The following is a 27,448-nucleotide window of genomic DNA, read 5'->3' as shown; positions in this document are numbered from 1 at the left end:
TCTGCTTGCTCGGCATCCTCTTGAAGCATATTTACTCCATGGTTAGGTAGAGGATTTGTGGTGACATTTGGCGGCTACTTCTTCTGAAGTTCAATTTTACCCTCGTTAATCAAGTCCTGGATCGCATGTTTAAGAGCTAGGCATCTATTCGTATGATGGCCTTGTTGGTCGTGGTAATGACAGTACAGATTGGGCTTATACCAGGTAGGTGGATTGTTCAAGTCCACAGGCTTAGGAGGAACAGAATTGATCATTCCCTGTTTCTTGAGCATGGTGAATAACAATGAGGGCATCATTCCTTCAAAGTTGAAATTCCTCCTGGATGCTTCAGATTCAGTTTGGATCATAAGAGGGGTGGATCCTGTGGCTACCACCTGGACTTCTGCCGCCTGGCTGCTTGTCCCTACAGCATTTCCTCCTTTGGCTCCTGGGCTTTTCCTTGTCGAATAGCTTCCTGATGCTTCACGGGTCATACCCTGATTCTGCCTTTCTTTAAAGATCTTATCTTCAATCTTCTTCCCGATTGTCATAAGAGCATCGAATGTTTTGATGTGCTGGTAGTATATCTTCTCACGGTACTCCCCATACAGATTTTCTAACAATATCTCGACCTGCTCCTCCTCAGTAGGGCGGTTCCACATTTTTGCGGCCTTCTCCCTGAACCGCATGATGTAGTTTGAGAACTCTTCACTTGGTTCTTGCCTCAAGGTTTCCAATTCTCTTCGAGTAATATCCATCTCAGTGTTGTATGAATATTGCTTAGTGAAGGATTTAACCACAGAGGCCCATGACTGGGTTTGGGTGTGATCAAGCTGGGTTAACCACCTTAAAGCAAATCCGGCCAAAGAATATAAGAACGCCTGTCCCATTTGGTTTTCAGAAAGTCCCCATGATCTGGCAATGGTGGCAAAAATCTTGAGATGAGCCCTAGGATCTCCCGATCCGTCGAACTTATCCAATTTCCATTGGAAATCTTCGGGGATTTTCCCTTCGGGAAAGAACACCAGGTCTTCTTCATCTTTTTCTTTGACTTTGCCCTTGACAACCACTTCCAACTTTGCTACTTTTTCTCTCATTTTCTTCTCCCTTTCAGTCTCAGGAGGGTCCGTAGGGTGGCTATCTTCCCCTTCTTCTACTGGTATGATGATTGGAGTCTTGAGGGTTGCGGGGTTAGTTTTCTGGACTTCTTGCTCTGCTGGTCTAGCTATGGATCCACCCCTAGATAGTTCATTGACTGACTGAACTAGTTGTGCCATGAGTTGCCGCATTTCGGCCATGTCTACTTGCAGCCTATCCACTCGATCTTCGACGTGACTTTCAGACAAGTGATCCTCCGGAGGATTCATGTTACTCACAAGTGATATCTCAGAAGATGAACTAGAAGGAATCAGGGATCTTGAGGAGAATGGTGGGTTGGCTCGAGTCAACCTTCCGTCGTGTCGGACCCAGATGGATAAGGACGGAATCGTGCTTCTACGAAAGAGAGAAGAATACCTAGTTTAGACCCTAAGAAGGCTAAAGAAGAATTTTATTTTATTTATCTATTTTTTTTTGTTTATGATTTTTTTGTATTTTATAACATTTGTTTCATTTTATTATTTTATTCGACTCAAGTAATCGGAGTGGTCATCAGAGTTTCAGCAGACTCCTTCTGAGGCCAGACTTCGAATGCCGTCATTGCCCAAGCATTTTCGAACACAACAACAAAAAACAAACAAAAGAAAGATCCTAGTTACCGGGTCATTGATGATTATGTCTGGAGTCAAGATGAGATGCCTTCTTTTTTTTTTCTCGAGGGACATGTAAGGTTCCAATATATGGAAGGGAACTTCCATTTTTCTTTGAGGGACCATCGTGGGACTATGGAATTCCTTATCTTTGGTGGTATCTCATATCAAAATCAGGTTAATCGTCAAATGACCCTAAACTCGGTCTTTCTTACAGCTAACAAAGGTTAGTTTGTGTAGTACCCTAATCATATGTGGTCTATTTTCCTACATGATGCATGTAATGGGTAGGCTTTCATAGGACAGAACAAGGCCACCATTGACAGAACCGATATACCTATCGCTCGTGGTCGCGAATTGTAGGCACGTGGCTCTTTTGATATACTTGGAGAATAGGTCACACAAACTCAGAGTAATCGAGCTAGTGCCTTTTTTGAGTGGCAGAGCACTCCACAGCACACTAGTGAATACCCTCGCTGGTGATTCTAAACTCGTATAGTAAATATCAAGGGCTGTAGCTTCGCCGCGAATTACCCATGACTACTCATGGGGTCCAATGACTAATTACGGGGGTAAGAGGAGCTCCCATGCATTGTATGTGTGCAAGAAAGTGGTACAGGAAGCGACTATCATCCGATCTCAGAGTACTTAGCATGACGTGCCTCACCTCCCCAGGGGTAAAGGCACGACAGGGAGTACCCTCGCCGTTTGATTTCACTTCGAGCACTATGCATGATGCAGTTAGTACACACAAGGGTTAGCCAGACAAATGTATTATAGTATTTATTTATTCATTTATTTATTTTTTTGTATTTTGTTTTGTATATTTTTTTTATTATATTCTTTTATTATCATTTTTTTTTCTTTTTTTTTTTTATAAAAGTTTAGAGAGAACATTCTGTCATTTATTGATAGCACCTATTTAGAGAGTTTGACCTCGGGTGGACGTTTGTCCACCTATTCCCCAGTTGAGTCGCCACTGTAAGTACCGCGGTCCTTCGGGACGAAGGTCATCCTCGGCCCTTTTTGTTGGTGTATTGGTGACATAGGGTTTTGGGAGATACATGTGTGTGTGTGTATGGATGTGGATAACATTGTCATTATATGATAAATAGGGGATTGGGATCATGCATTAAAATATGTTAACCTAATGAGAAGTCGCCACCTAGGGTTAGGGCCTAGGACCCATTAAGTGTAGCCCTACCCGTGGTGAGCGGAATCGGGCTACGTGACTCCATATGGTCCAACCAAAGGTTCGGGTAAGGGGTCAGGTTACGAGTGTGGGAAGGTGTTAGGCACCCACCTCGCCCCGCTGAAGTCGGTCTCTCTGTGTTAGATGCTACATAAGGACGAATGTTGTTTCTCTCTTATTTCGGGGATGGGGGATATTATGAACTACATTCAGATGCTATGAATTAAACTAAAGTATAATAAACCACATTATATATGTGAAAAATGCAGACTAAAGCGGTAAAATAGGAAAGGACTACATTGGATCAACAAAAATGCAATAATTATACCTGTATGGTTGTATGCCCCTGGCTCAGGGGAGATGGACTTATGGACCGACGCTGCTTCTTTCTCGGCAGAGTAACGGCTCTTTCGAGTGATTTGGAAAAGAGTAACCAGACAGAATAACGTCTGTAGCAAAGGAGTTTCGATGGTTATCCGTGCACGGACGGGATACCAAAGCCAAAGAGCCAAAACGCTCTATACTTAGAGGGACAATCGAAGGATCTGTCCGCCACAAGAAAACTTCAAGCACTCACACACTCATGAGAGAAAGAAGGGAAATGAGGGTGAAAAAGGAGAAAAAGATGCTAGGAATCACTTGGGGAAGGTCTCTCCACCCAAAATTCCTTGGGAAATGTGGGAGGGGACCCTCCTATTTATAGGGAGGGATATTTTCTCTCTCCTGACCGAAAAAATCCACGGCGCCGTGGGGGACTTTTCCACGGCGCCGTGGGTGACGTCAGCAAGCTGATGTCACACCCCCTCATGGCGCCGTGGAAATTCGGTACACATCCCCACAGTGTCGTGGGAAGAGTCCACGGCGCCGTGGGTGCGCAGTGCTATTTCTCCTTTTTTTTGGCCTAAAATGGATCTTTTTGTGCTCAGCATGGTTCTTGGTCCCATGGGTCAGGTATCTTTGGATCTGAAAAGAGGGAGGGTGCGTCGTCCATCGTCCATGTCCTGTTGTCATCATCGCCAATTAGGGGGTGACAAAAAATCAGCGTCTACAGTTATGTTTAACAATTCCTAGATATGTTCCAAAGCAATTTTAAATCTTGATACGGGCTTAAAATAGTTTGTTGGACAAGCTCAAAGCCAAGGCCAGGACAGGCCTAGGCTGCCCATTTCCTCTTAATACTTGTTTGTATAATGTGTCTGTATACCCATGGTTACCTGGTGGTGTAGGACCCATGAAATCCTCTTTGGGTATCTCCATGAAAGATTCATAGAGATGTTAACAACATCAATGAACAACAACAACAAAAAAAATCACTATTGGAAACCCACTAAATCACAAACAAACTCGTACCTCTTTGGAAGAGAGAATACAATAGTTCAATCAGTCAATTCAAGCAAGTCCCAAATTTAAACTAAAGGCCCTAGTAAATAAATTTCGGAGCTGCCAAATTATCTCTGTAAATCCATGATTTTACTTTCTCTGTTTTTAAAACAAAGGAAGTGGTTGCTAAAGCATCAACATAACAATTGTGCCCTTGTTGGTTTTGTTCGAAGAACACACTGACAAGAGCATTCTTGCGAAAAGTACCAGAGGCTTTTGTTATTTTCCCCATAAAACAGAACTCATTGAACGTGAAAGCACAGTCATTGCCTAGAGCTTCATTCACAATCCAGGTAGGATATTGCTCCCCAAAATTTGGTGTTGCCGGGGGTAAATAAACTTCTCGTTGTACGATATCTGTTGTAGGCGTATTCACATCAAATTGCACCAACTTAAAAGGATCAAACATTCCACCATCCTTATTATAATAACGAACTCTACTATCACGAAAAACCCGTGGTCCTGAAAACTTGGCAGAAATAAAATCAAACTTGAGATATGTCCCATCCTCGTTGATGAAGGTTCGATTCATCCTACGGAAAAACTCGACAAAGTTGGTCCAATCACCCAAGAACCGAGAAGGGGAGAATTTGACATCTTCTAGCATTAAAGGCTCCTCCTCCTTTTCAAATATACACGCACCGTTGGCTTTCACAAACCAAAACCTCCTTTTATCATTAATAAGGTTATGTTTGCTGCCTACATGTAATTTCACGATGATCTCATCCGGCAAGTTAAAATGAACTCTCGTCAAAACACCCTTGAACATCCCCATCGTCGGAATGTTGAAATACCCATAGAAGATGGAATTTCCATCGATGTTATCGATTGATTTCGTACCTATCTCCTTCTGCTTTAGCTCAGCCACACCTACTGCAGAATCCCGAAAGATTACAGGGAGGTCCTCCTCATTCATCAGACGAAAATCCCTGACTATCACACTGCCATCAATAAAGAAGTGGGAATCCATAAAGCCTCTTAAGGTAAGTAGATTCTTTATGAGTTGGGTTGCAGTCGAACTATTCGTTTCCATGCCTATGCTTAAGCCAGTGCGCTTGTCAAATATACTTGCAATCGAGGCAAGTATTCCATTAGCGGATACTAAGAAAGTGGCACCGAATTCTTGATGAAGGATTAGATCATGTAACATCTCGAGAAACTTCAACACAGATTCTGGATCTCCACTTGCCGGTGGCTCAAGACCAAAGTCAACAAACACTCTCTTCATTGAGTTTGTGATTGCAACAATATTCAGTCGGCCGAGCTGTTCAGGATTCCAATCCTGATCAATCTTATGCTTTATTAATTCAGTAAACGCATCATTCTTCTTCGCCAATTCATCCTTCGTACTGTCTAGAAGGCTTTGCAATTCATTAAGTGCATCATTTTTGTTTTCCAACTCCGCCTTGGTATTATTGAAGAGGTTTTGCAATTCATTAAGCTCAACATTCTTCTTCTCCAATTCAGCCTTGGTAGTTTTTTAGGATGCTTTGCGATTCGTTCACAGCTTGAGACTTCAATAATGGTTTTCCAAAAGTGTCCAATGGTACCACTGTTTCAAGAATGAAGGAATCATATTGACAATCAAAGAATTCACCATCGTCGTCACACTTCATTAATTCATTAAGCACATCATTCTTCTTTGCCAATTCAACCTCAGTATTGTCCAGGAGGCTCTGCAATTCATTAGGCTCGTCATTCTTCTTTGTTAATTCAGCTTTGGTATTGTCCAAGAAGCTTTGCAATTTGTTCACCTCTTGCGGCTTCGACAATTGTATGTTTTGGAAACCAAAAGAGCCCAACGGTACCACCATTTCTAGAACGAAGTTGTCATACTCACCTTCAAGGAATTCACCATCATCGTCACGCTTTTGAATGTGCACAATAACCTTTCCCTGACGGTTTACTTGAAAGTTCTTAGACCGCAAGAACCTCTTGAAATGTTCACCCTTCGGCCCGTCGTAGATGACAGCTTTGCATCGTGTCAATTCTAATGGTTCAGAAAAGAGGTCGACTGCAAAGACCTCTAACTTTGAGCTCACAAAAAAATCATCACTTGACGACCAACTCATTTCCTATTAAAAAGTAAACACAATGAGCAAATCACAAAGCAATGGGATTGAGATACTAAAAATAATGCTTAAACAATATGAACCAATGTGCTTTGAAGTGGTGTGGGGAAGGCAACTATCGTGCAAAATAACAGGCCACTTGGTTCAAACCCAAGACCAGGTAATATAAATTATTCTTTTGTAATAGGCACATGGTGCAACAACTTGTGACTCTTACATGGGATTGTTTAAAACAATGAATATGATTTGTGGATGATTAAAACAAATTATTTTCAATTAAATGATTGTTAATGACCTTCACATGATAATTTATGCACTTTCCATGTTTAGATGTTTACAAAGTAAAGAACAACGATCAGAATGGGGAAGAGAACTGAATGTTCAGATCAATCAAGGAAATATATTAATATTGTTAACCAGTAGTAGGGCCAAGTTGACTCATAATTCCATAATATTTCAACAACACACACACACACATATCCAAGATGGAGAATGAGATTAGTGAGATTCATATCATTACAGATCCGGTCGAATGCCTTCATTGTAGACGAGGAACTAGAGAACTTGATGCGGATCTGGGGTTCCGATACCCATTCGGATCGCTTCTGGTCTCACTCAAGTAATTAAGTAATAGATAGCTCAAATCTAAGATGCTGTAGCACAATTGTACATAACTAGAATTTTCAGGGGTTTACTAGGTAAGTTGAGAGAAAGGGATATGATAGGGATTGTTATTTATTGTCTAGAGACGAACTTGGAAGGGTATGCAAAATTAGGATAACCTAGGATAATGGTATTGGTAGATGTGAGGGGTATTAATGGAAATTAAAAGAACAAAATAAGAGTAAAAAAAAAATTTCATGGAGAAAAGGGAAAGAGACTTCCGTCTTCAACCTCTTTAACACCCAAAACCAGAGACGTTAAAAAAAAGGCGGAAAGGTTTAGAAGAAGAACTCCTTCGATCAAGCAGTATTCTACTTAAGATTTCAGTTGAACAATCCTTCGTTCCTTATGTCATGAAGATCCATTGCTATTTACCCAAAAGATTAGGTAACAACAGAGAACCAGCAACCTGAAACTGCAATTGACAGTAACTTGCAGAATCAGTGTGGAACCCTGGTTCGTTATCACAGCAGGGAAACGATTTAGTTCCCAGAATTTGAAATTGATAGGATCAGAAACTAGAGAGTTCCAAGAACAGGGATCGATCAGAGAAGAACAAGAACGAACAGTCCAAGTGACTCAGCTTAGTTCCAGGCTCAACAAGTCTTATCTTAGTGAATTGTAAATATGAGATGTAATTTAAAAATAAACCAACAGAGCCACTTAAACAGAGACATAAACAAAGAAGAGAGATGGAATCGTACCTTTACTGTTCCTGCGTCTGAAACCAAAATCTCCAACCAACTTGTTTGCAGACAACTAGAGAGAGAAGAGCAGGAGATGAGGAAGAGGAGATGACAAGAATAAGAGGCAGAGAGGGTTTGTGCGGGAAGTGTAGGAGTGGAGAGATATTACCAGAGGGAGGACAGAGGAGGGTTTGAAGCGATCGGAGGAGGATTTTGCTTTTCGGTCGATCTTGCGGGAAATGAAACCTTGGAAGGCAAGTAAAGTAATGCCTTTAGTCACATAAAAAAAAAAGTAACGCCTTTAGTGGATAAATATACTTTTAATGAAAATGGAAAAATAAAAGATGGGAAAAAGACATACTTCTGTCCTGTCGTCCCTCGGGAAAGCATTTTGCTGTTACACTTGTAGCAGGAATGAAAAACTACCAGCAAAGGAAATGGAAAACCAATTTCCCTTTGGGTTCATAAATATTCTTCTAGGTTATGGTGTTTTCGAAAATACCTTTTAAGATCTCATTTTCTTGGCTATCAGCCTTGTAGCAAGAACTTTTGGGATAGAACGAAATTTTGCTGCTACACCTGTAGCAAGAATGTTCCTTGGAAAAACAGAAATCCCATCCAGATTGATGCTTATGTGAATGATCTGATTGTTTTATCAGAAAAAAAAAAGGTGAATGTTCTTATTGGCTACTGCATGCATGTAAACTCTAGAGGACTAGGCAGCATTCTCTCGCCCATAAAAGGTCTACAATACTATTGGGGAAAATGTTAATATTGTGTGGAAATCCTTGATCTCCTCTTTTCATATGCAAATGAATGGTTTAACTTGAATTTTGGTGAAATTTTACAATTTAAATTAAATAGTATACTTGTGAATTTATAAAAATAGGATAAGATAATTATATGGAAAAAATGGTTATATTAAAATAGTTTTTGGTAAATATTGCAATCTATAATTATAAATTGTGAGTTGATCGTAGATCAAAGAAGCAACGGTACTCGTAGATCAGCTAGTGTGTTTTTTCATCGCTTGGTTCTTCGCTTGATTTCAATCTCAACAAAGAAATGAAAGCATAACTCTTTGCTTATTGTCCCCTTACTCTTTTAGCCTACCTTATGGAGATCTCTTTGGTGTCTGCAGGAGATACGATCAGTCTCAAGAGAATCTCCGATCTTCCATTAAAAAAAGGTGTCATAACGACCAAATCTCCGGGCTTCCGCTGCTTAAATGATGGTGTCATTGAAATAGAACCTCCTAAGAAACCTGTGGTCACTTCAAATTCGATATGCAGTAGGAGATCAAAATATGACTACTATACATTAATTTTTTATTCATGCGATGGCTGATGTTCATCGACTTGATCACTAAGTGGATACCAACTAGATATATGCGACCTATGGATTAAAATTAGGAGACAAGAAGGTACAATGGAGATTGTGCAACAAAATTATCTTAGGGGTATCAACTGGCTCAAAATGCACTAGCACACATGGGAAGGCCATGTGAAAAGTGCAACAAAATTATTTGTTTGAGGTTTGAGGACTATATGATTTCCACTTTATTCTATAGTATGTATTATCTACTATTATTATATTTATGTATGCAATTTGCTTGAAAATGTAAGTAAATTGATACTTTAATAAATAAAAAAATTTGTCTCTCATGGTGTTATGCAAATATTAGGATAATATGGAACAAAGGACACACTGCTATTTCCATGTAACATTAACTAAATCTCGTAAATCAATTACAATAAAATGGTGTTTAATTCTATAGTGGTCTAACCAACTAATTTTGTGAAATTATGTGACATGGCGAATTTTGGTTATGAAAATGATGGAATACATTGTTATTTGTTATGTGATTGTGTCTGTAGTCACCCACATAATTCTATAGTGCCATTTTCATTTTTGTTTTTTGTTTTTTTTTTGTTTAACAAAAGAAATTTCTAGGGTTTTTCGATTTATTTTAAACATTTCTTGCACTTTAGCTTTAAGTATTTTAATTTGTATTTTAAAAATTTTCTGATATTCAAATACATATTTTTCTGAAATTTTAGGCATTTTTACCAATTTTTTACACAAGTATTGTACTTGGCTTATTAAAATGATAAATGTTTTACAGTTTTTTAGTATTAAAAAATATACTTAATTATTCTTTTGAGTTTATTCAAAAAAAATAATAAATAAATGATTTTCCTATATCTGATTCTAAATAGTGTCACATTGTTACTTTAAAAAATCAAATAAAGTGGTGTCTGAGCAACACTTTTTTTTTTATTGAAGTGAACCAACTCAAGATGTCGGAGACGAATTAGCACAAGTGGAACTGATCGAAACTTAAAAATATGTTAGAAGCAGAAGAAATGTTTTGGATGTAGCAATCTATAGATCAATATATCAGAGAGGGAGGTAGATACACCAGGTTTCAATGGTTAGGTGTACATTAGAAGAAATAGATAAGCAATTGACTCAAAGATCCGAATGGGGGAGGGGGGGGGGTTGTGTTTCTATTTCCAGGTAAAGTTTGTAAAGAAATTGATTCACTACAATCCAAAATTTGGTGGTGTCATACTAGGAAACCATGCATAAGCCTAAAAACAAGGGGGGATTTGGTTTTCAAAAGACCATCATACACGTCAAATCCTTGCCCTTAAGGCTAGGTTGGAGATGAGTCCGGATCCTCTCCAGCGCGCTAGTGAATGCAGGGCGCATCGGACAACTGGAGCTGTCTGGCACATGCCCCAAGGACAGCTCCAACGCTGTCTGGCACATGCCCCAAGGACAGCTCCAACGGTTCGTTGTGCACTGCACTCACTGGTGCGCGAGAGAGAATTCTTTTGAATTGGAGACTGGCTTATAACTCATCTCAGTTATGGGCTCATATTTAAAGCAAAATACTTCCAGAATCATAATTTCATTGATAATTTCAAAATCCAAAGAGATTTTTGGATTTGAAACAATTTGCTTAACTTAAAGGAAACAACATTAGAGAATTACGAAATAAAATTTTGGTAGGATCCATGGATCAATCCCACATTAGAGAATTGCAAAATTCCTAAACAGATTAACCGTAGTCCATGTTTAAAATTTGGTAATGAATTCATTGACAACAATATAGGGGTTGAAATCTGTAACTACTACAAAGTATTGTGCCTCTTGATACTGTTAATAAAATAATTAATTAAAAATTTATTAGTGCACCAAAAATAATTAAATAAAATTATTTGTTACATCTTTTTTAGGACCAAATTAGTTCATTTAATGAAATAATTAAAAATAAATTTATCTGTTACAACTTTTATAGGACGATACCTGGAATGCCAGCTTCTGGCAAGAACACCTAGTTCCTATCCTTGTTCAAAGTTAAGGAGGCTAAAATTAAATTCAAATTTCAACATATTATGGTAGTTGCTTTAAATGAGGTTCTGCCTACTAGAGCTCTTCTTAATGTGTTTATTTGGACTTTGGCTTGGTGAATCCGACACAGTGAGATCTTGAGCTTATCAAGCAACAATGTGCCACTAGATATCCGCACAATCCTTCTTCATTCAAGACTTTCTATGAGTTTCCAAGGCTTTTAGTTGAAAAAGGACTACCATCCCCAAAGTTGAAACATGAAGTCTTTGTCCAAGTTCTTTGATCGGATTCATGGGTAGAGAGTGCAGAACCCACTAAAACACAATCAAATTTATACCTCCTAGGAAGAAACAATACAAATAGTGCGACCAGTCTATTCAAGCTAGCCACAATGTTTACACAATCTAACAAAACTTAAACAGACTAAAATAAAATAAAACATACATAAAAATAAAAAAAAAACTATCCATAGACCCTATTAAATAAATTCCAGAGCCTTCTTTTCACCATTGTTCCAAGACTTTATTTTCTCTGTTTTTAAAACAAAGAAAGTTGTTGCTAGAGCATCGACATAACAATTCTCCTTGTGTTGGTTATTTTCGAAGAATACACTGACCAAAGCATTATTGCGAAAAGTACCGGAGACTTTTGTTGTTGTCCCAATAAACCAGATACCCTTCAATGTGAAAACACAGTTATTACCCGGAGCTTCATTTACAATCCAGGAGGCGTTTTTCTCACTATTATCCGTCCATGAATTATGCATTGAAACCTTCCATTCTACAATATTGGTTGCACTTTCATTCGCATCAAATTGCACCCACTTAAAAGGACTAAGCAATGCAAAATCCTTGTCAAAATAGTAAAAGATATTGCCCTCCTTCACTGTTGAACCCTTGGTTGCAATAAAATCAAACTTGAGATATTTCCCCTTCTTGTTAACGAAGGTTTGATTCATCTTAAGCATAAACCCTAAAAAGTCGGTCTCGCCACCTAAGATCCGAGAAAGGGGGAATTTGACATCCTCTAGCTTATTGTCTACCGTCAATTCAGGAGGACTTAGTGGCTCCTTTTGAAATATACCTGACCCATTGGCATAGACAAACCAAAACCTTTTATCATTAAGGTTATGTTTGCCTACTCTAAGTTTCACCATGATCTCATCCGGCAGGTTCACATGACCTCTCGTCAAAACACCTTTGAACACCCCCACCATTGGAATATTGAAATACCCATAGAAGATGGAGTTTCCGTCGATGTTATCGATTAATTTCGTACCTATCTCCTTCTGCTTCAGCTCAGGCACACCGCTGCTTAAATGATGGTGTCATGGAAATAGAACCTCCTAAGCAACCTTTGGTCACCTCAAATCCGGCATGCAATAGGAGATCAAAATATTAACTACTATATATTAATTTTTTATTCATACAAAATAGATGGCTGATATTCATCAACCTGATTAATAAGTGGATACAAACTAGATATATGCGACCTATGAATGGAAATTAGGAGACAAGAGGGTACAATGCAGGTTGTGAAACACAAAATTATCTTAGGGGGTATCAACTTGCTCAAAATGCACTAGCTAGCACACAAAATTATTTGCTTGAGGTTTGATTATATGATTTCCACGTTATTCTATAATACGTATTCTCTACTAGTATTATATTTATGTATGCAATTTGCATTTCTTCTTCATTCAAGACTTTCTATGAGTTTCCAAGGCTTCAATTGGAAAAGGACTTCCATCCCTAAAGGTGAAAATGAAGTCTTCCTCGTAACCGATTTAAGATGGTTTTGATGAACCATACGTTACTTTTTCTCCAAGTTGTCTGATCGGATTCATGGGTAGAGTGTGTAGAAGCGACAGAACCCACTAAAGCACAATCAAATTGGTACCTACTAGGAAGAGACAATACAAATAGTGTGACCAATCCATTCAAGCTAGACTAAGAATTTAAACAATTTAACAAAACATAAATAGACTAAAACAAACCATATAGAGGCCCCATATTAAATAAATTCCACAACCATCTTTTTATCACTGACCCAAGAACGTAATTTCTCTGTTTTTAAAACAAAGAAAGTAGTTGCTAGAGCATCGACATAACAATTCTCCCCGTGTTGGTTATGTTCGAAGAAGACGTTGACCAGAGCATTATTGCGGAAAGTACCGGAGACTTTTGTTATTTTCCCAACAAAACAAATACCTTTCAATATGAATAAACAGTCGTTACCCAAAGCTTCATTTACAATCCTGGAGGCATATTTCTCACTCTGACCCGTCCATGACCCATGCATTGAAACCTGTCGTTCTGACATATTGGTTGCACTTTCATTCACATCAAATTGCACCAACTTAAAAGGATCAACCAATCCAAAATCCTTGTCAAAATAGTGAACGATATTGTCGGTCACCTCTATTGGACTCTTGATTGCAATAAAATCAAACTTGAGATATTTCCCCTCCTTGTTAACGAAGGTTCGATTCATCTTAAGCAAAAAGCCTAAGAAGTCAGTCTCGCCACCTAAGATCCGAGAAATGGGGAATTTAACATCTTCTAGCTTATTGTCTACTATCGATTCAGAAGGACTTAATGGCTCCTTTTGAAATATACCTGATCCGTTGGCATAGACAAACCAAAACCTTTTATCATTAAGGTTATGTTTGCCTACTCTAAGTTTCACCATGATTTCATCCGGCAGGTTCACATGAACTCTCGTCAAAACACCTTTGAACATCCCCACCGTTGGAATGTTGAAATACCCATAGAAGATGGAATTTCCGTTGGTGTTATCGATTGATTTCGTACCTATCTCCTTCTGCTTCAGCTCAGCCACACCTACTGCAGAATCTCGAAAGATTATTGGGAGGTCCTCCTCGTTCATCAGACGGAAATCCCTGACTATCACACTGCCATCAATAAAGAAGTGGGAATCCATAAAGCCTCTTAAGGTAAGTAGATTCTTTATGAATTGGGCTGCAGTCGAATCATTTGTTTCCATGCCAATGCTTAAGCCAGTGCGTTTTTCAAATATACTTGCAATCGAGGCTAGTATCCCATTCGCGGACACTAAGAAAGTGACACCAAATTCTTGGTGAAGGATCGATCATGTAACATCTCGAGAAACTTCAAAGCGGTCTCGGATCTCCACTTGCCGGTGGTTCAAGACCAAAGTCAACAAACACTCTCTTCACCGAGTTTGTGATCGCAACGGTATTCAGTCGGCCGAACTGTTCAGGATTCCAATCCTGATCAATCTTATGCTTCATTAATTCAGTAAACGCATCATTCTTCTTCGCCAATTCATGAAGTGGATCATTTTTGTTTTCCAACTCCGCCTTGGTATTATTAAAGAGGCTTTGCAATTCATTAAGTTCATCGTTCTTCTTCGCCAATTCAGCCTTGGTATTGTTTAGGATGCTTTGCAATTTGTTCACAGCTTGCGACTTCGGTAATGGTACATTCTGGAAACCAAAAGTGTCCAATGGTACCACCGTTTCAAGAATGAAGGAATCATCCTGACAATCAAAGAATTCACCATCGTCGTCACACTTCATTAATTCATTAAGCAAATCATTCTTCTTCGCCAATTCAACCTCAGTATTGTCCAGGAGGCTCTGCAATTCATTAGGCTCGTCATTCTTCTTTGCTAATTCAGCTTTGGTATTGTCCAAGAGGCTTTGCAATTCGTTCACCTCTTGCGGCTTCGACAATTGTATGTTTTGGAAACCAAAAGGACCCAACGGTACCACCATTTCTAGAACGAAGTTGTCATACTCACCTTCAAGGAATTCACCATCGTCGTCACGCTTTTGAACACGTACAATAACCTTTCCCTGACGGTTTACTCGAAAGTTCTTAGACCGCAAGAACCTCTTGAAATCTTCACCCTTCGGCCCGTCGTAGATGACAGCTTTGCATCGTGTCAATTCTACTGGTTCAGAAAAGAGGTCGACTGCAAAGACCTCTAACTTTGAGCTCACAAAAAAATCATCATTTGACGACCAACTCATTTCCTACTCAAAAATAAACACAATAAGCAAATCACAAAACAATGGGATTGAGATACTAAAAATAATGCTAAAACAATATGAACCAATGTGCTTTGAAGTGGTGTGGGGAAGGCAACTATCCTGCAAAATAACAGGCCACTTGGTAGATAATTTGTTGGCATATCAATTATTCTTTTGCAATAGGCACATGGTGCAACAACTTGTGACTCTTATATGGGATTGTTTAAAACATTGAATATGATTTGTGGATGATTAAAACAAATTATTTTCAATTAAATGATTGTGGATGACCTTCACATGATAATCTATGCATTTTCCATGTTTAAATATTTACAAAGTAAAGAATAACGATCAGAATGGGGAAGAGAACTGAATGTTCAGATCAATCAAGGAAATATATTAATATTGTTAACCAGTAGTAGGGCCACATAATTCCATAATATTTCAACAACAACACACACACATCCAAGATGGAGAATGAGATTAGTGAGATTCATATCATTACAGATCCGGTCGAATGCCTTCATTGTAGACGAAGAATTAGAGAACTTGATGCGGATCCTGGGTTCTGATACCCATTCGGATCGCTTCTGGTCCCACTCAAATAATAGACGAAATAGACAGCTCAAATCTAATAGGCTGTGGCACAATTGTAAATAACTAGAATTTTCAGGGGTTTACTAGGTCAGTTGAGAGAAAGGGATATGATAGGGATTGTCATTTATTGTCTAGAGAAGAACTTGGAAAGGTATGCAAATTTAAGATAAGATAATGGTATTCGTAGATGTGAAGGGTATTAATGGAAATTAAAAGAACAAAATAAGTTTAAAAAAACAAAAAAATTCATGGAGAAAAGGGAAGAGACTTCCGTCTTCAATCTCTTTAACACCCAAAACCAGAGACGGAAAAAACAAGCGGAAAGATCAAGCAGTATTCGACTTAAGATTTCAGTCGAACAATCCTTCGTTCCTTATGTCATGAAGATCTACTGGTATTTACCCAAAAGATTAGGCAACGACAGAGAACTAGCAACCTTAAACTGCAATTGACAGTAACTTGCAGAATCAGTGTGGAACCCTGGTTCGTTATCACAGTAGGGAAACGATATAGTTCCCAGAATTTGATATCGATAGCATCAGAAACTAGAGAGTTCCAAGAACAGGGATCGATCAGAGAAGAACAAGAACGAACAGTCCAAGTGACTCAGCTTAGTTCCAGGCTTAGCAAGTCTTATCTTAGTGAATTGTAAATATGAGATGTAATTTAAAAATAAACCAACAGATCCACTAAACAGAGACATCTAAACAAAGAAGAGAGCTGGAATCGTACCTTTACTGTTCCTGCGTCTGGAACCAAAATCTCCAACCAACTTGTTTGCAGACAACTAGAGACAGAAGAGCAGGAGATGAGGAAGAGGAGATGATAAGAATAAGAGGCAGAGAGGGTTCGTGCGGGAAGTGTAGGAGTAGAGAGATATTATCGCAGGGAGGACAGAGGGGGTTTGCAGCGATCGGAGGAGGATTTTGCTTTTTGATCGATCTTGCGGGAACTAAGTTCTCCTTTGGGTTCGTAGAATTTTTATCCTCTCAATTACACTATTCGTACTTGACCTAGAAGCACATCTAATAGAGGGAGTTGGAACCCACCTCGAGCAATGTGTTCGGGCAGGGAGTAGGATAGTCATTTTTTTCTTCTCTGTTAGATGTACTTGACTTAAGTACGATCACTGTAATTGAGAGGATAAAGATCCGGGTTCATAAATATCCTTCTAGGTAATAGTATTTTCTAAAATACCTTTTAAGATCTCATTTCCTTTGCTGTCAGCCTTGTAGCAAGAACATTCGGGATAGAACGAAATTTTGCTACTACACCTGTAACAGGAATGTTCCTTGGAAAAGCAAAAATCCCATCCAGATTGATGCTTACGTGAATGTTCTGATTGTTTTATCAAAAACAAAAAAGGTGAATGTTCTTATTGGCTAGCACATGCATGTAAACTCTAGAGGACTAGGTAGCGTTGTCTCGCCCATAAAAGGTCTACAATACTATTGGGAAACATGTTAATATTGTGTGGAAATCCTTGATCTCCTCTTCTAATAGGTAGATGAATGGTTTAACTTGATTTTTGGTGAAATTTTACAATTTAAATTAAATAGTATATTTATGAATTTATAAAAATAATTAAAAATAGGATAAGATATTTATATGGAAAAAATGGTTATATCAAAATAGTTTTTGGTAAATATTGCAATCTATAATTATAAATTGTGAGTTGATCGTAGACCAAAGAAACAACGGTACTCGTAGATCAGCTAGTATGTTTTTTTGTTGTTTGGTTCTTCGTTTGATTTCAATCTCAACAAAGAAATGAAAGCATAATTCTTGGCTTATTGTCCACTTACTCTTTTAACCTATCTTATGGAGATCTCTTTGGTGTCTGCAAGAGATACGATTAGTCTCAAGAGAATCTCCGATCTTCCACTAAAAAAAGATATCATCACGACCAAATCTCGAGGCTCCCGCTACTTAAATGATGGTGTCATTGAAATAGAACGTCCTAAGCAACCTGTGGTCAGCTCAAATTCGATATGCAGTAGGAGATCAAAATATTACTGCTATATATTAATTTTTTATTTATGCTAAATAGATGGCTGATGTTCATCGACTTGATCAGTAAGTGGATACCAACTAGATATATGCGACCTATGGATGGAAATTAGGAGACAACAAGGTACAATGCAGATTGTGCAACAAAAGTATCTTAGGGGTATCACCGGGCTCAAAATGCACTAGCACACATGGTAGGTCATGCGAAAAGTGCAACAAAATTATTTGTTTGAGGTTTGAGGACTATATGATTTCCACTTTATTCTATAGTATGTATTATCTACTATTATTATATTTATGTATGCAATTTGCTTGAAAAGTGTAAGTAAATTGATACTTTAATAAATTAAATAATTTGTCTCTCATGGTGTTATGCAAATATTAGGATAATATGGAACAAAGGACACACTTGCTATTTTCATGTAACATTAACTTTTTTTCTATCGTTTGATCAATGCAGGATTTTCAACCAAGGATATTCTATCGAAATGGATCCAGATTGACTCCACATGTTCTCTTTGTGAGAATGGTGTTGAATCCCTATGGCACCTATTCCTTTCTTGTGATTGGGTCAAACGAATATGGGTTGCAGGACCACTGGGTTTAAGGCCCGACCGTCTAGGGTTTGCTAGTTTCAATAGGTTTTGTATTTACTTTTACTATCAGCTTCGATCTGATAAAATTATGTTGTCCTAGTTTTTTAGTGTTTTCATAATTACTTGCTATTTTATTTGGTCTGTTAGAAACAAGGTTGTGGTTGGTTCAGTTCAGCCCGACCCCTGGGGGGTTTTGAAGGCTATTCAAAGATGGATTGAAGACTTGAATCTGGTTTCGGCATCTTTCTCTGTGTTGGATTCTATGCCAGCTCCTGCTGATTCACAATTCGTATTAAGTCCATTAGCTTTTCAAACACCTTATTATGACTACCCTATTTTAATTTATGCAGGTTTCTGTTCCTCCGGACTAACTAGGGCTGGCTGGGGCTTTCTCATCTTGATTCAGAGACAATTTAGGTTTTTTGATGCAGGGGCAATACTGCTAACGATGGAACATAAGCATTATATTTGTGCACTTCGTTTTGGATTAACCTGGGCTGCCTCCATTGGGTTGAGGATAAAAGAAATTTGGTGTGATAACCCAAATATCACTAAATCTCTTTCATCCCCAACCAAATGTCTATGGCCATGGTTCTTGTTTGATAGTTATCTTTATATAGCAATCTTAACACATGATGTACAGTTTAGGCTTATCACTCATGGGTTCTCTATGACTTTAGCCAAAAATCTGGCAAAACATGCTTGTACATATTCTATGTAGTTTGTTTCTTTTTGTTTTCATATAAAAAAAAATGGTGTTCAATTCTACAGTGGTATAACCAATTAATTTTGTGAAATTCTGTGACATGGCGAATTTTGGTTATGAAAATAATGGAATGCATTGTTATTTGTTATGTGATTGCGTATGTAGTCACCCACATAATTCTATAGTGCTATTTTCATTTTTGTGTTTTTTTTGTTTAACAAAAAAAAATGTCTAGGTTTTTTCGATTTATTTTAAATATTTCTTGCACTTTAGCTTTAAGTATTTTAATCTGTAATTTAAAATTTTTTGATATTCAAATACATATTTCTCTGAAATTTACGCATTTTTACCAATTTTTTACACAAATATTGTACTTGGCCTATTAAAATGATAAATGTTTTACAGTTTTCTGGAATACAAAAAAATACTTCTTAATTTTTTGATTCTTTTGAGTTTTTTTAATAAATTTTCAGCTGATTCATTGTGGATAGGTCATATCTGCTCCAGTGTGAAGCACCCATTCCAGTGTATTGGTGCCCCCCCTTGAGTTGGGTGAAGTTAAATATTGACGGCGCGAGCAAGGGTAACCCAGGGCCAAGTGGAGGTGGGGGAATTGTGCGGGGAGCCAATGGTAATATGCTGATTGCTTTCTCCAACTTTTACGGGGTCTGTTCTATAGCAGTGGCGGAATTGAGGGCCCTCCGAGATGGCCTTAAATTATGTGCTGATATAGGTCTTGCTGGTTGCCAAGTCAGCTCTGACTCTGCAACCACGGTGCAGTTTATCACTCACAAAGCATGTAGCTTGTGGAACTGTTGCTTCCTTTTCCAAGAGGTCATGGACTTGGTTGAATCCCTAGGGGTTAATATTTGCTTCACTTATAGGGAGAGTAATAGAGCAGCAGATTTCTTGGCAAATTTGGCTTGCTCAAGGACTGAAAACTCTGTGTTTCGCTCAGGGGATGTTATTCCACAGGAACTCCAGAGGATCATGAGAGAGGATAGAGCGGGTCTCCTTGTGTTGCGTATGTAGGGCTTTGCTGATTATTGTTTATTGTGGGAGGGGTTATAGTTTAATTGAGAATAGAGTATTGAGAGAGTGTTCTCCTTTGGGCAGGGGTAAGGCTATGTCCCCCCCTCTTGTATTTTTTTTTATTGGTTTATCCTTAATAAAATCTTAGGGGCTGGCCCGGGTCCCAGGTGAAGTTCGGGTTATAAAAAAAAAAAAAGAAAAAAAAAAAAGGTCATATCTTCTCCATTAGCCCATCTAGACCATTGAACAGAATCTTCAACCGATTTAGATAAAAGCCACCAAACCCACCAAAATTTGAGGGTATTAAAGTTATTATTAATTCCAATCCAGCAAGTAAATTTAGAGATTTTATGCATGACTTTGTTTCTGGAAGAAATCCAACTTAAGACCATGGTTTACATGGTCAAATAAACAAAGGGCTCCATATAGGATTGATGAACACCTCGACAGAGGGATGGGCTCAAACCCATGAATGCTTATCTCCCAAAGGCATCGATTAAGGTTCTGCCATCAAGTGGATCTAATCACAATCCCTTACTCGTAGACACACTATCCTATCGATTCATTCCTTTAAAAAGCTGATCCATTTCCAAGCTTCTTGGAAAACTTACCTAGATTTTTCCTTCTTTTTTTTTTTTCAAAAAATGATTTTCCTATATCTGATTCTAAATAGTATCACATTGTTACTTAAAAAAATCAAATAAAGTGGTGTTTGAGCAACACTCTTTTTTTTTGTATTGAAGTGAACCAACTCAAGATGTCGGAGATGAATTAGCACAAGTGGAACTGATCGAAACTTAAAAATATGTTCGAAGCAGAAGAAATGTTTTGGATGCAGAAATATATAGAACAATATATCAGAGAGGGAGGTAGATACACTAGGTTTTAACATACAATGGCTAGGTGCAACATTAGAAGAAATAGATAATCAATGGAGTCAAAGAAGATCCAAATGGGGGGGAGGGGTTCCAGGTAAAGTTTGTAAAGAAATTGAGTCACTACAATCCATAATCTAGTTGTGTCATACTAGGAAACCATGTCTAAGCCTTAAAACAAGAGGGGAGTTGGTTTACAAAAGACCATCATACATGTCAAATCCTTGCCCTTAGGCTAGGTTGGAGACGAGTCCGGTTCCACTCCAGCGCGCCAGTGAGTGCAGAGCACATCGGACAGCTAGAGCTGTCTGGCACATGCCCCAAGGACAGCTCCAACGGGCCCATGCGCACTGCACTCACTGTTGCGCTGGTGAGAATTCTTTTGAGTTGGAGACTGGCTTATAACTCATCTCATCTCAGTTATGGGCAGATATTTAAAGCAAAATACTTCCAAAATCATAATTTCAAAATCAAAAGAGGTTTTTGGATTTGAAACAGTTTGCTTAACTTAAAGGAAGAATTAACAACATTAGAGAATTACGAAATAAAATTTTGGGAGGATCCATGGATCAATCCCATATTAGAGAATTGCAAAATTCCTAAACAGATTAACCCTAGTCCGTGTTTACAATTTGGTAATGAATTCATTGACAACAATATAGGGGTTGAAATGTGTAACTACTACAAAGTATTGTGCCTCTTGATACTGTTAATAAAATAATTAATTAAAAAATTATTAGTGCACCAAATATAATTAAAATAAAATTATTTATTACATATTTTTTAGGACCAAATTAGTTCACTTAATGAAATAATTAAATATAAAATTATCTGTTACAACTTTTTTTTGGGTGGAATCTGTTACAACTTTTATAGGACGATACCTGGAATGCCAACTTCTGGCAAGAACACCTAGTTCCTATCCTTGTTCAAAGTTAACGAGGCTAAAATTAAATTCAAATTTCAACATATGCTGGTAGTTGCTTTTAAATGAGGTTGTGCCTACTAGAGCTGTTCTTAATGTGTACGTTTATTTGTACTCTGGCTTAGTGAATCCGACACAATGAGATTTGAGCTTATCAAGCAACAATGTATCACCCGTTTGCCACTAGATATCCGCACAACACTTCTTCATTCAAGACTTTCTATGGGTTTCCAAGGCTTTCAGTTGAAAAAGGACTTCCATCCCCAAAGGTGAAAAATGAAGTCCTTCTCCAAGTTGTTTGATTGGCTTCATGAGTAGAGAGTGCAGAACCCACTAAAACACAATCAAATTTATACCTCCTAGGAAGAGACAATACAAATAGTGCGACCGCTCCGCTATTCAAGCCAGCCACAAAGTTTACACAATTTAACAAAACTTAAACGGACTAAAATAAAATAAAACACACACAAAAAAAAACTATCCATAGACCCTGTTAAATAAATTCCAGAGCCTTCTTTTCACCATTGTTCCAAGAAGTTATTTTCTCTGTTTTTAAAACAAAGAAAGTTGTTGCTAGAGCATCGACATAACAATTCTCCCGTGTTGGTTATGTTCAAGAATACACTGACCAGAGCATTACTACGAAAAGAACCGAGGTTTTTGTTATTTTCCCAATAAACAGATACCCTTCAACGTGAAAGCACTATCATTACCCAAACCTTCATTTACAATCCAGGAGGCATATTTATCACTATTATTCACCATGAATCCATGATGTAGGGCTGAAAACTTCCGTTCTATGATATCGATTGCACTTTCATTCACATCAAATTGCACCAACCTAAAAGGTTTAATCAATGCAAAATCCTTGTCCAAATAGTAAAGATATTGTCATTCACCACTTTGAACTCTTGGTTGCAATAAAATCAAACTTGAGATATGTCCCTCCTTGTTAACGAATGTTCGATTCATCTTAAGCAAAACCCTAAGAAGTCGGTCTCGCCACCTAAGATCCAAGAAATGGGGAATTTGACATCCTCAAGCTTATTGTCTACCATCGATTCAGGAGGACATAAAGGCTCCTTTTGAAATATACCGACTCATTGGCATAGACAAACCAAAACCTTTTATCTTAAGGTTATGTTTGCCTACTCTAAGTTTCACCATGATCTCATCCGACAGTTCACATGAACTCTCGTCAAAACACCTTTGAACACCCCACCATTGGAATATTGAAATACCCATAGAAGATGGAGTTTTCGTCGATGTTATCGATTAATTTCGTACTTGTCTCCTTCTACTTCACTCAGGCACACCTATTGCGGAATCCCAAAGATTACTGGGAGGTCCTCCTCGTTCATCAGACGGAAATCCTTGACTATCACACTGCCATCAATAAAGAAGTGAGAATCCATAAAGCTTCTTAAGGTAAGTAGATTCTTTATGAGTTGGGCTGCAGTCGAACTATTGGTTTCCATGCCAATGCTTAAGCCGGTGCGTTTGTCAAATATACTTGCAATTGAGGCCAGTATTCCATTCGCGGATACTAAGAAAGTGGCACCGATGCGTTTGTCAAATATACTTGCAATTGAGGCCAGTATTCCATTCGCGGATACTAAGAAAGTGGCACCGAATTCTTGGTGAAGGATCAAATCATGTAACATCTCGATAAACTTTAGCATAGATTCTGGATCTCCACTTGCCGGTTGTTGAAGACCAAAGTCAACAAACACTCTCTTCACTAAGTTCGTGATCGCAACAGTATTCAGCCTACTAAAATGTTCAGGATTCCAATCTTGATCAATCTTCTGCTTCATTAATTCATTAAGAGTATCATTCTTCTTCGCTAATTCATCTTTGGTATTGTCCAAGAGGCTTTGCAATTCATTAAGTGCATCATTTTTCTTTACAACTCTGCCTTGGTATTATCCAGGACGCTTTGCATTTCATTAAGCTCATCATTCTTCTTCGCCAATTCAGCCTTGGTATTGTCTAGGACGCTTTGCAATTCGTTCATGGATTGTGGCTTCGATAACGGTACATTCAGAAAACCAAAAGGACCCAATGGTACCACCGTTTCTAGAACGAAGGTATCATACTCACCTTCAAGGAATTCACCATCGTCGTCATGCTTTTGGACACATACAATAGCCTTTCCTTGACGGTTTACTCTAAAGTTCTTAAACCGCAAGAACCTCTTGAAATCATCACCCTTTGGCCCATCATAGACGACCACTTTGCACCGTGTCAGTTCTAATGGTTCAGAATAGAGGTCAACCGCGAAAACCTTTAACTTTGAGCTCACAAAAAAATCATCACTCGATGACCAACTCATTTCCTACTCAAAAATAAACACAGACAAACAATCACAAAGCAATGGGATTGAGATACTCAAACCAATGCTTAACCATTGTGAAACTATGTACTTTGAAATGAAGTGTGGGAAAGACATTCTTATATATAGCAGCCAAAGGAGGAATAAAACCAGCATGCAAAATTACAATGGGTCAGTTGGTTTTGGTAAATGTACGTAATCTTGTGCCAACCCAAGAACTGGTATTGGTAGATAATTTGTCACTTAGGCTATGTTTGGATGCTAAGAAAAGAAAAGAAAAGAAAAACATAATCAGACAAAAATTATGATGATGTAGTGATTGATTTATCTATCTATCTCTTTGTCAAGTTGTTTTTTTTTTCTTTTCTTTTCTTGGCATCCAAACCTAGCCTTAGTTTCTTGGCACATGAATTATTCTTTTGTAATAGGCACATGGTGCCAAACATTTGTGATTGTTACATGGGATTGTTTAGAACATTGAATATGACTTATATATTTACCCAAAAAAAAAAAAAAAATGACTTATGAATGATTAAAACAGATTATTTTCAATTAATTGATTGTGGATGACCTTCACATGATATTCTATCAATAATTTCCAACCATGTTACATGTATTAAAAGCAATGATGATAGGGTACTAATAAGGAAGAGAACATTAAGGAGAGATGGAAAGAGAATTTATACAGCTTGTGATGTTGTAGTTGTGCACTTGAGAGTGAGTTCTTGTGACACCAACGAGTAAGGGGCATCGTAAACTACACATTTAGATGGATCCTTCTTTATTCATATCAGTGTTGAGCGTCAAAGATGCTCTTTTATTTCAGAAGGCCTGTCTCAAGGATACTTTTTTTTTGGTAAATGTCTCAAGGATACTTACTTCCTTGTTTCCTTTCAACTTGGTTATTTAAACTTGGAGAAGACTAATTAAGAAAGCAGCCAACAAAATCTTATTGACAGGTCTATGATTACTAAAGGCAGTCCAGCCATCGGCCACTTGCCATTTGTTGTTCATACTTAGATCTATTGCAAGGCTCTGAATAGGTAATTGTGATATCTCAGATGTACTCTAAGATGCTTTGAGGCAGATTAGTGAGATTCCCATCATTGTAGGGCTGGTCCAGTGGACACAGCGGTTGAAAGGACGGAGAAGCAGTGAGGGTTGTAATCAGGTCAATAACTGCAAAGGGATTTTATCTTCGGAAAGGATGGAGGTAGAGAACAAGTTCCATCTTGTAGACAGAAGCAAGTATTCAGGCCAAGAGATCAGAGAGATGGGCTTTGTACACTAAAATCAATGAAATAAATAAAGCATACAAAATAGCTGTATAGGTATGGGAAGATAGCCTATGGAGAGTAGTCATTGCTCACAAATAAGGAGTAAGGACTTCTTAACTAGGAAATCCTCCATGTGAGATCCACCTGTGGTCCTGGAATGTGTAATAACATTGTAAAGCACATAGACTCCTTTCTTAAGAGTGGCACTAGTTCACCAACAATTCAGATGTTTAGGTTTCTCATTTTAATAGAATAATAGATTATTTACTATGCTTTTGCCAATTTAGCATCAATCATGAACATAAGAAGAAATATTTCAAAATATCAATAACAATTAATATATAAATATTTCGAAAAAGAAAAAAAAAGCATCTAAGAATATTATGATAAGATTCATGCATTCTAGAGAATCGAATCTGATCTAGATTTCTTGTGTGTTTAGTGCATCAATCCACATCACTTTTAGAATTGACCTTGTGTTGGACTTTTCTTTTGTTCATGCTAAGAGATAGAGTTGCACTCCATAGTAATGCAGGGGAGTCTATCATAATTCTTCAATACTTCACTAAACGAGACAAATAGAAGTTTGAGTGGGTGTATCAACGTGGATCAAATGTTAGGTAGGGACAAATGGTTGACAGGCCAAAGAAACTCCCACAAGTATATTTCAAGAACTAGTTGGGGCTTATGGGTACCATGCTGTGGCACCAATCCATCAGAAATTTTCTGATAGTTTAGAATAAAATTATAGGTGAGCAACAGAAATCAGAATATTGCTAAACTTTCACTTCATCTTCTAACATTTTCCCCAACAGATGTTAAAGAATCGTCACTGGATAAACAGTTCAGTTTTCTGCAAATGAAGCCATAATTCACAAGTGATGCCAGACTATGCTCTTAAAAGATATTTTCCCCTAAAGGGGAAAGCTGGATCCTTCTTCAAATCCCTTACTCAGAGACAAAAGCAAGGTATGACGAACAAGATGAGATCTGTCTTACCTTGCTACTTTTTCTTGCTATCGACTAATGTAATAGAAAGATCACTTGAAAGTTCTTTTCTCTACAATGAGACTTGTGATTGAAGGTGAAAATATGATCTGCTCATAAAGTCCACACGCAGTACAAACTTGTGCAGATTCCCCTCCTTCAGCTGTCCAATTGGGAAAGAATAGTAAATGTCTCTTCAATACTAGGACAGCTCTAGGTAATGAACTAACCGATTATGACAACCACACCCTTCTTTTATCTTTTCTGAATATTTTTCTGAAATTCTAGTTTTCTGCTTTCGAAATCAAACTGAGACTCTTGACCTATTCTAGTTGATCAATCCATTCAATGAGCTGAGGAGTAGAAGACTACTAAAACCAAATGACTCACCATTAGATCCAGGCTTAGCAAGTCCTATCTTAGTGAATTGTAAATACGAAATGTAATTTAATAAAAATAAACCAACAGAGACACTTAAACAGAGACAGATATAGTAATAAGATCAATGTCTTCATATGTTACAAATCAACAGAGATTCATCCACAGAGACAGATAAACAAAGAAGAGAGATAGAATCATACCTTTACTGTTCGTGTCTTTACTACCAAAATCCCTGACCAGCGTGTTTGCAGACAACTGGAGAGAGAAGAGAGAAGGAGATGAGGAAGAGGAACTGATAAGAAGAAGAGCAGAGAGAGTTCGTGCGGGAAAGTGACAGAGTAGGTTTTTCACGGGAATAAAAACGGTTATGTGGTGGAAGGGGGGCGCGTCAGATAGATATTACCGGCGGTAAGGTAGCGCCTTACTCTTTAGTGGAGAATATACTTTTAGACAGGTCTTTCCTTTTCCTTTTTTTGTTTTTTTTTTTTTTAATTCATAAAACCAGACAGGATCGGGTTTTCAAAACCATCGGAATAGGTAACACTAAAGTTCTCTAGTCCCTTTTCTTTCTTTTGTTTGGAAAAATTTCACGAACACCCCCTTAAGTATGCAAAATATCACAGATGTGC

The 27,448-nt window shown here is 37.9% G+C and overlaps 2 protein-coding genes across 2 annotated transcripts; one reads left to right on the top strand and one right to left on the bottom strand.

Moving 5' to 3' along the window:
- Positions 1 to 14,213: 14,213 nt before the first annotated feature.
- LOC122663271 lies at positions 14,214 to 26,597 on the bottom strand. Its single transcript, XM_043858955.1, has 2 exons — positions 26,451 to 26,597; positions 14,214 to 15,101 (listed from the first exon to the last, which is right to left on the bottom strand). Exon 2 carries the CDS (start codon positions 15,096 to 15,098, stop codon positions 14,214 to 14,216), a length of 885 nt encoding a protein of 294 aa, XP_043714890.1. The 5' UTR covers positions 15,099 to 15,101; positions 26,451 to 26,597.
- LOC122663270 lies at positions 19,644 to 20,039 on the top strand. The gene has a single exon (XM_043858954.1). The coding sequence runs from the start codon at positions 19,644 to 19,646 to the stop codon at positions 20,037 to 20,039; it is 396 nt and encodes a 131-aa protein (XP_043714889.1).
- Positions 26,598 to 27,448: the final 851 nt, after the last annotated feature.

The sequence above is a fragment of the Telopea speciosissima genome, chromosome 5 (assembly GCF_018873765.1).
Source record: "Telopea speciosissima isolate NSW1024214 ecotype Mountain lineage chromosome 5, Tspe_v1, whole genome shotgun sequence".
Classification (NCBI taxonomy): domain Eukaryota; kingdom Viridiplantae; phylum Streptophyta; class Magnoliopsida; order Proteales; family Proteaceae; genus Telopea; species Telopea speciosissima.
This window is presented reverse-complemented; position numbering and strand designations above follow the sequence as displayed.

Excerpts from the sequence above, each read along its gene's own strand:
- LOC122663271 (XM_043858955.1), bottom strand. The coding sequence starts at position 15,098 with ATGAGTTGGTCGTCAAATGATGATTTTTTTGTGAGCTCAAAGTTAGAG.
- LOC122663270 (XM_043858954.1), top strand. The coding sequence starts at position 19,644 with ATGCTGATTGCTTTCTCCAACTTTTACGGGGTCTGTTCTATAGCAGTG.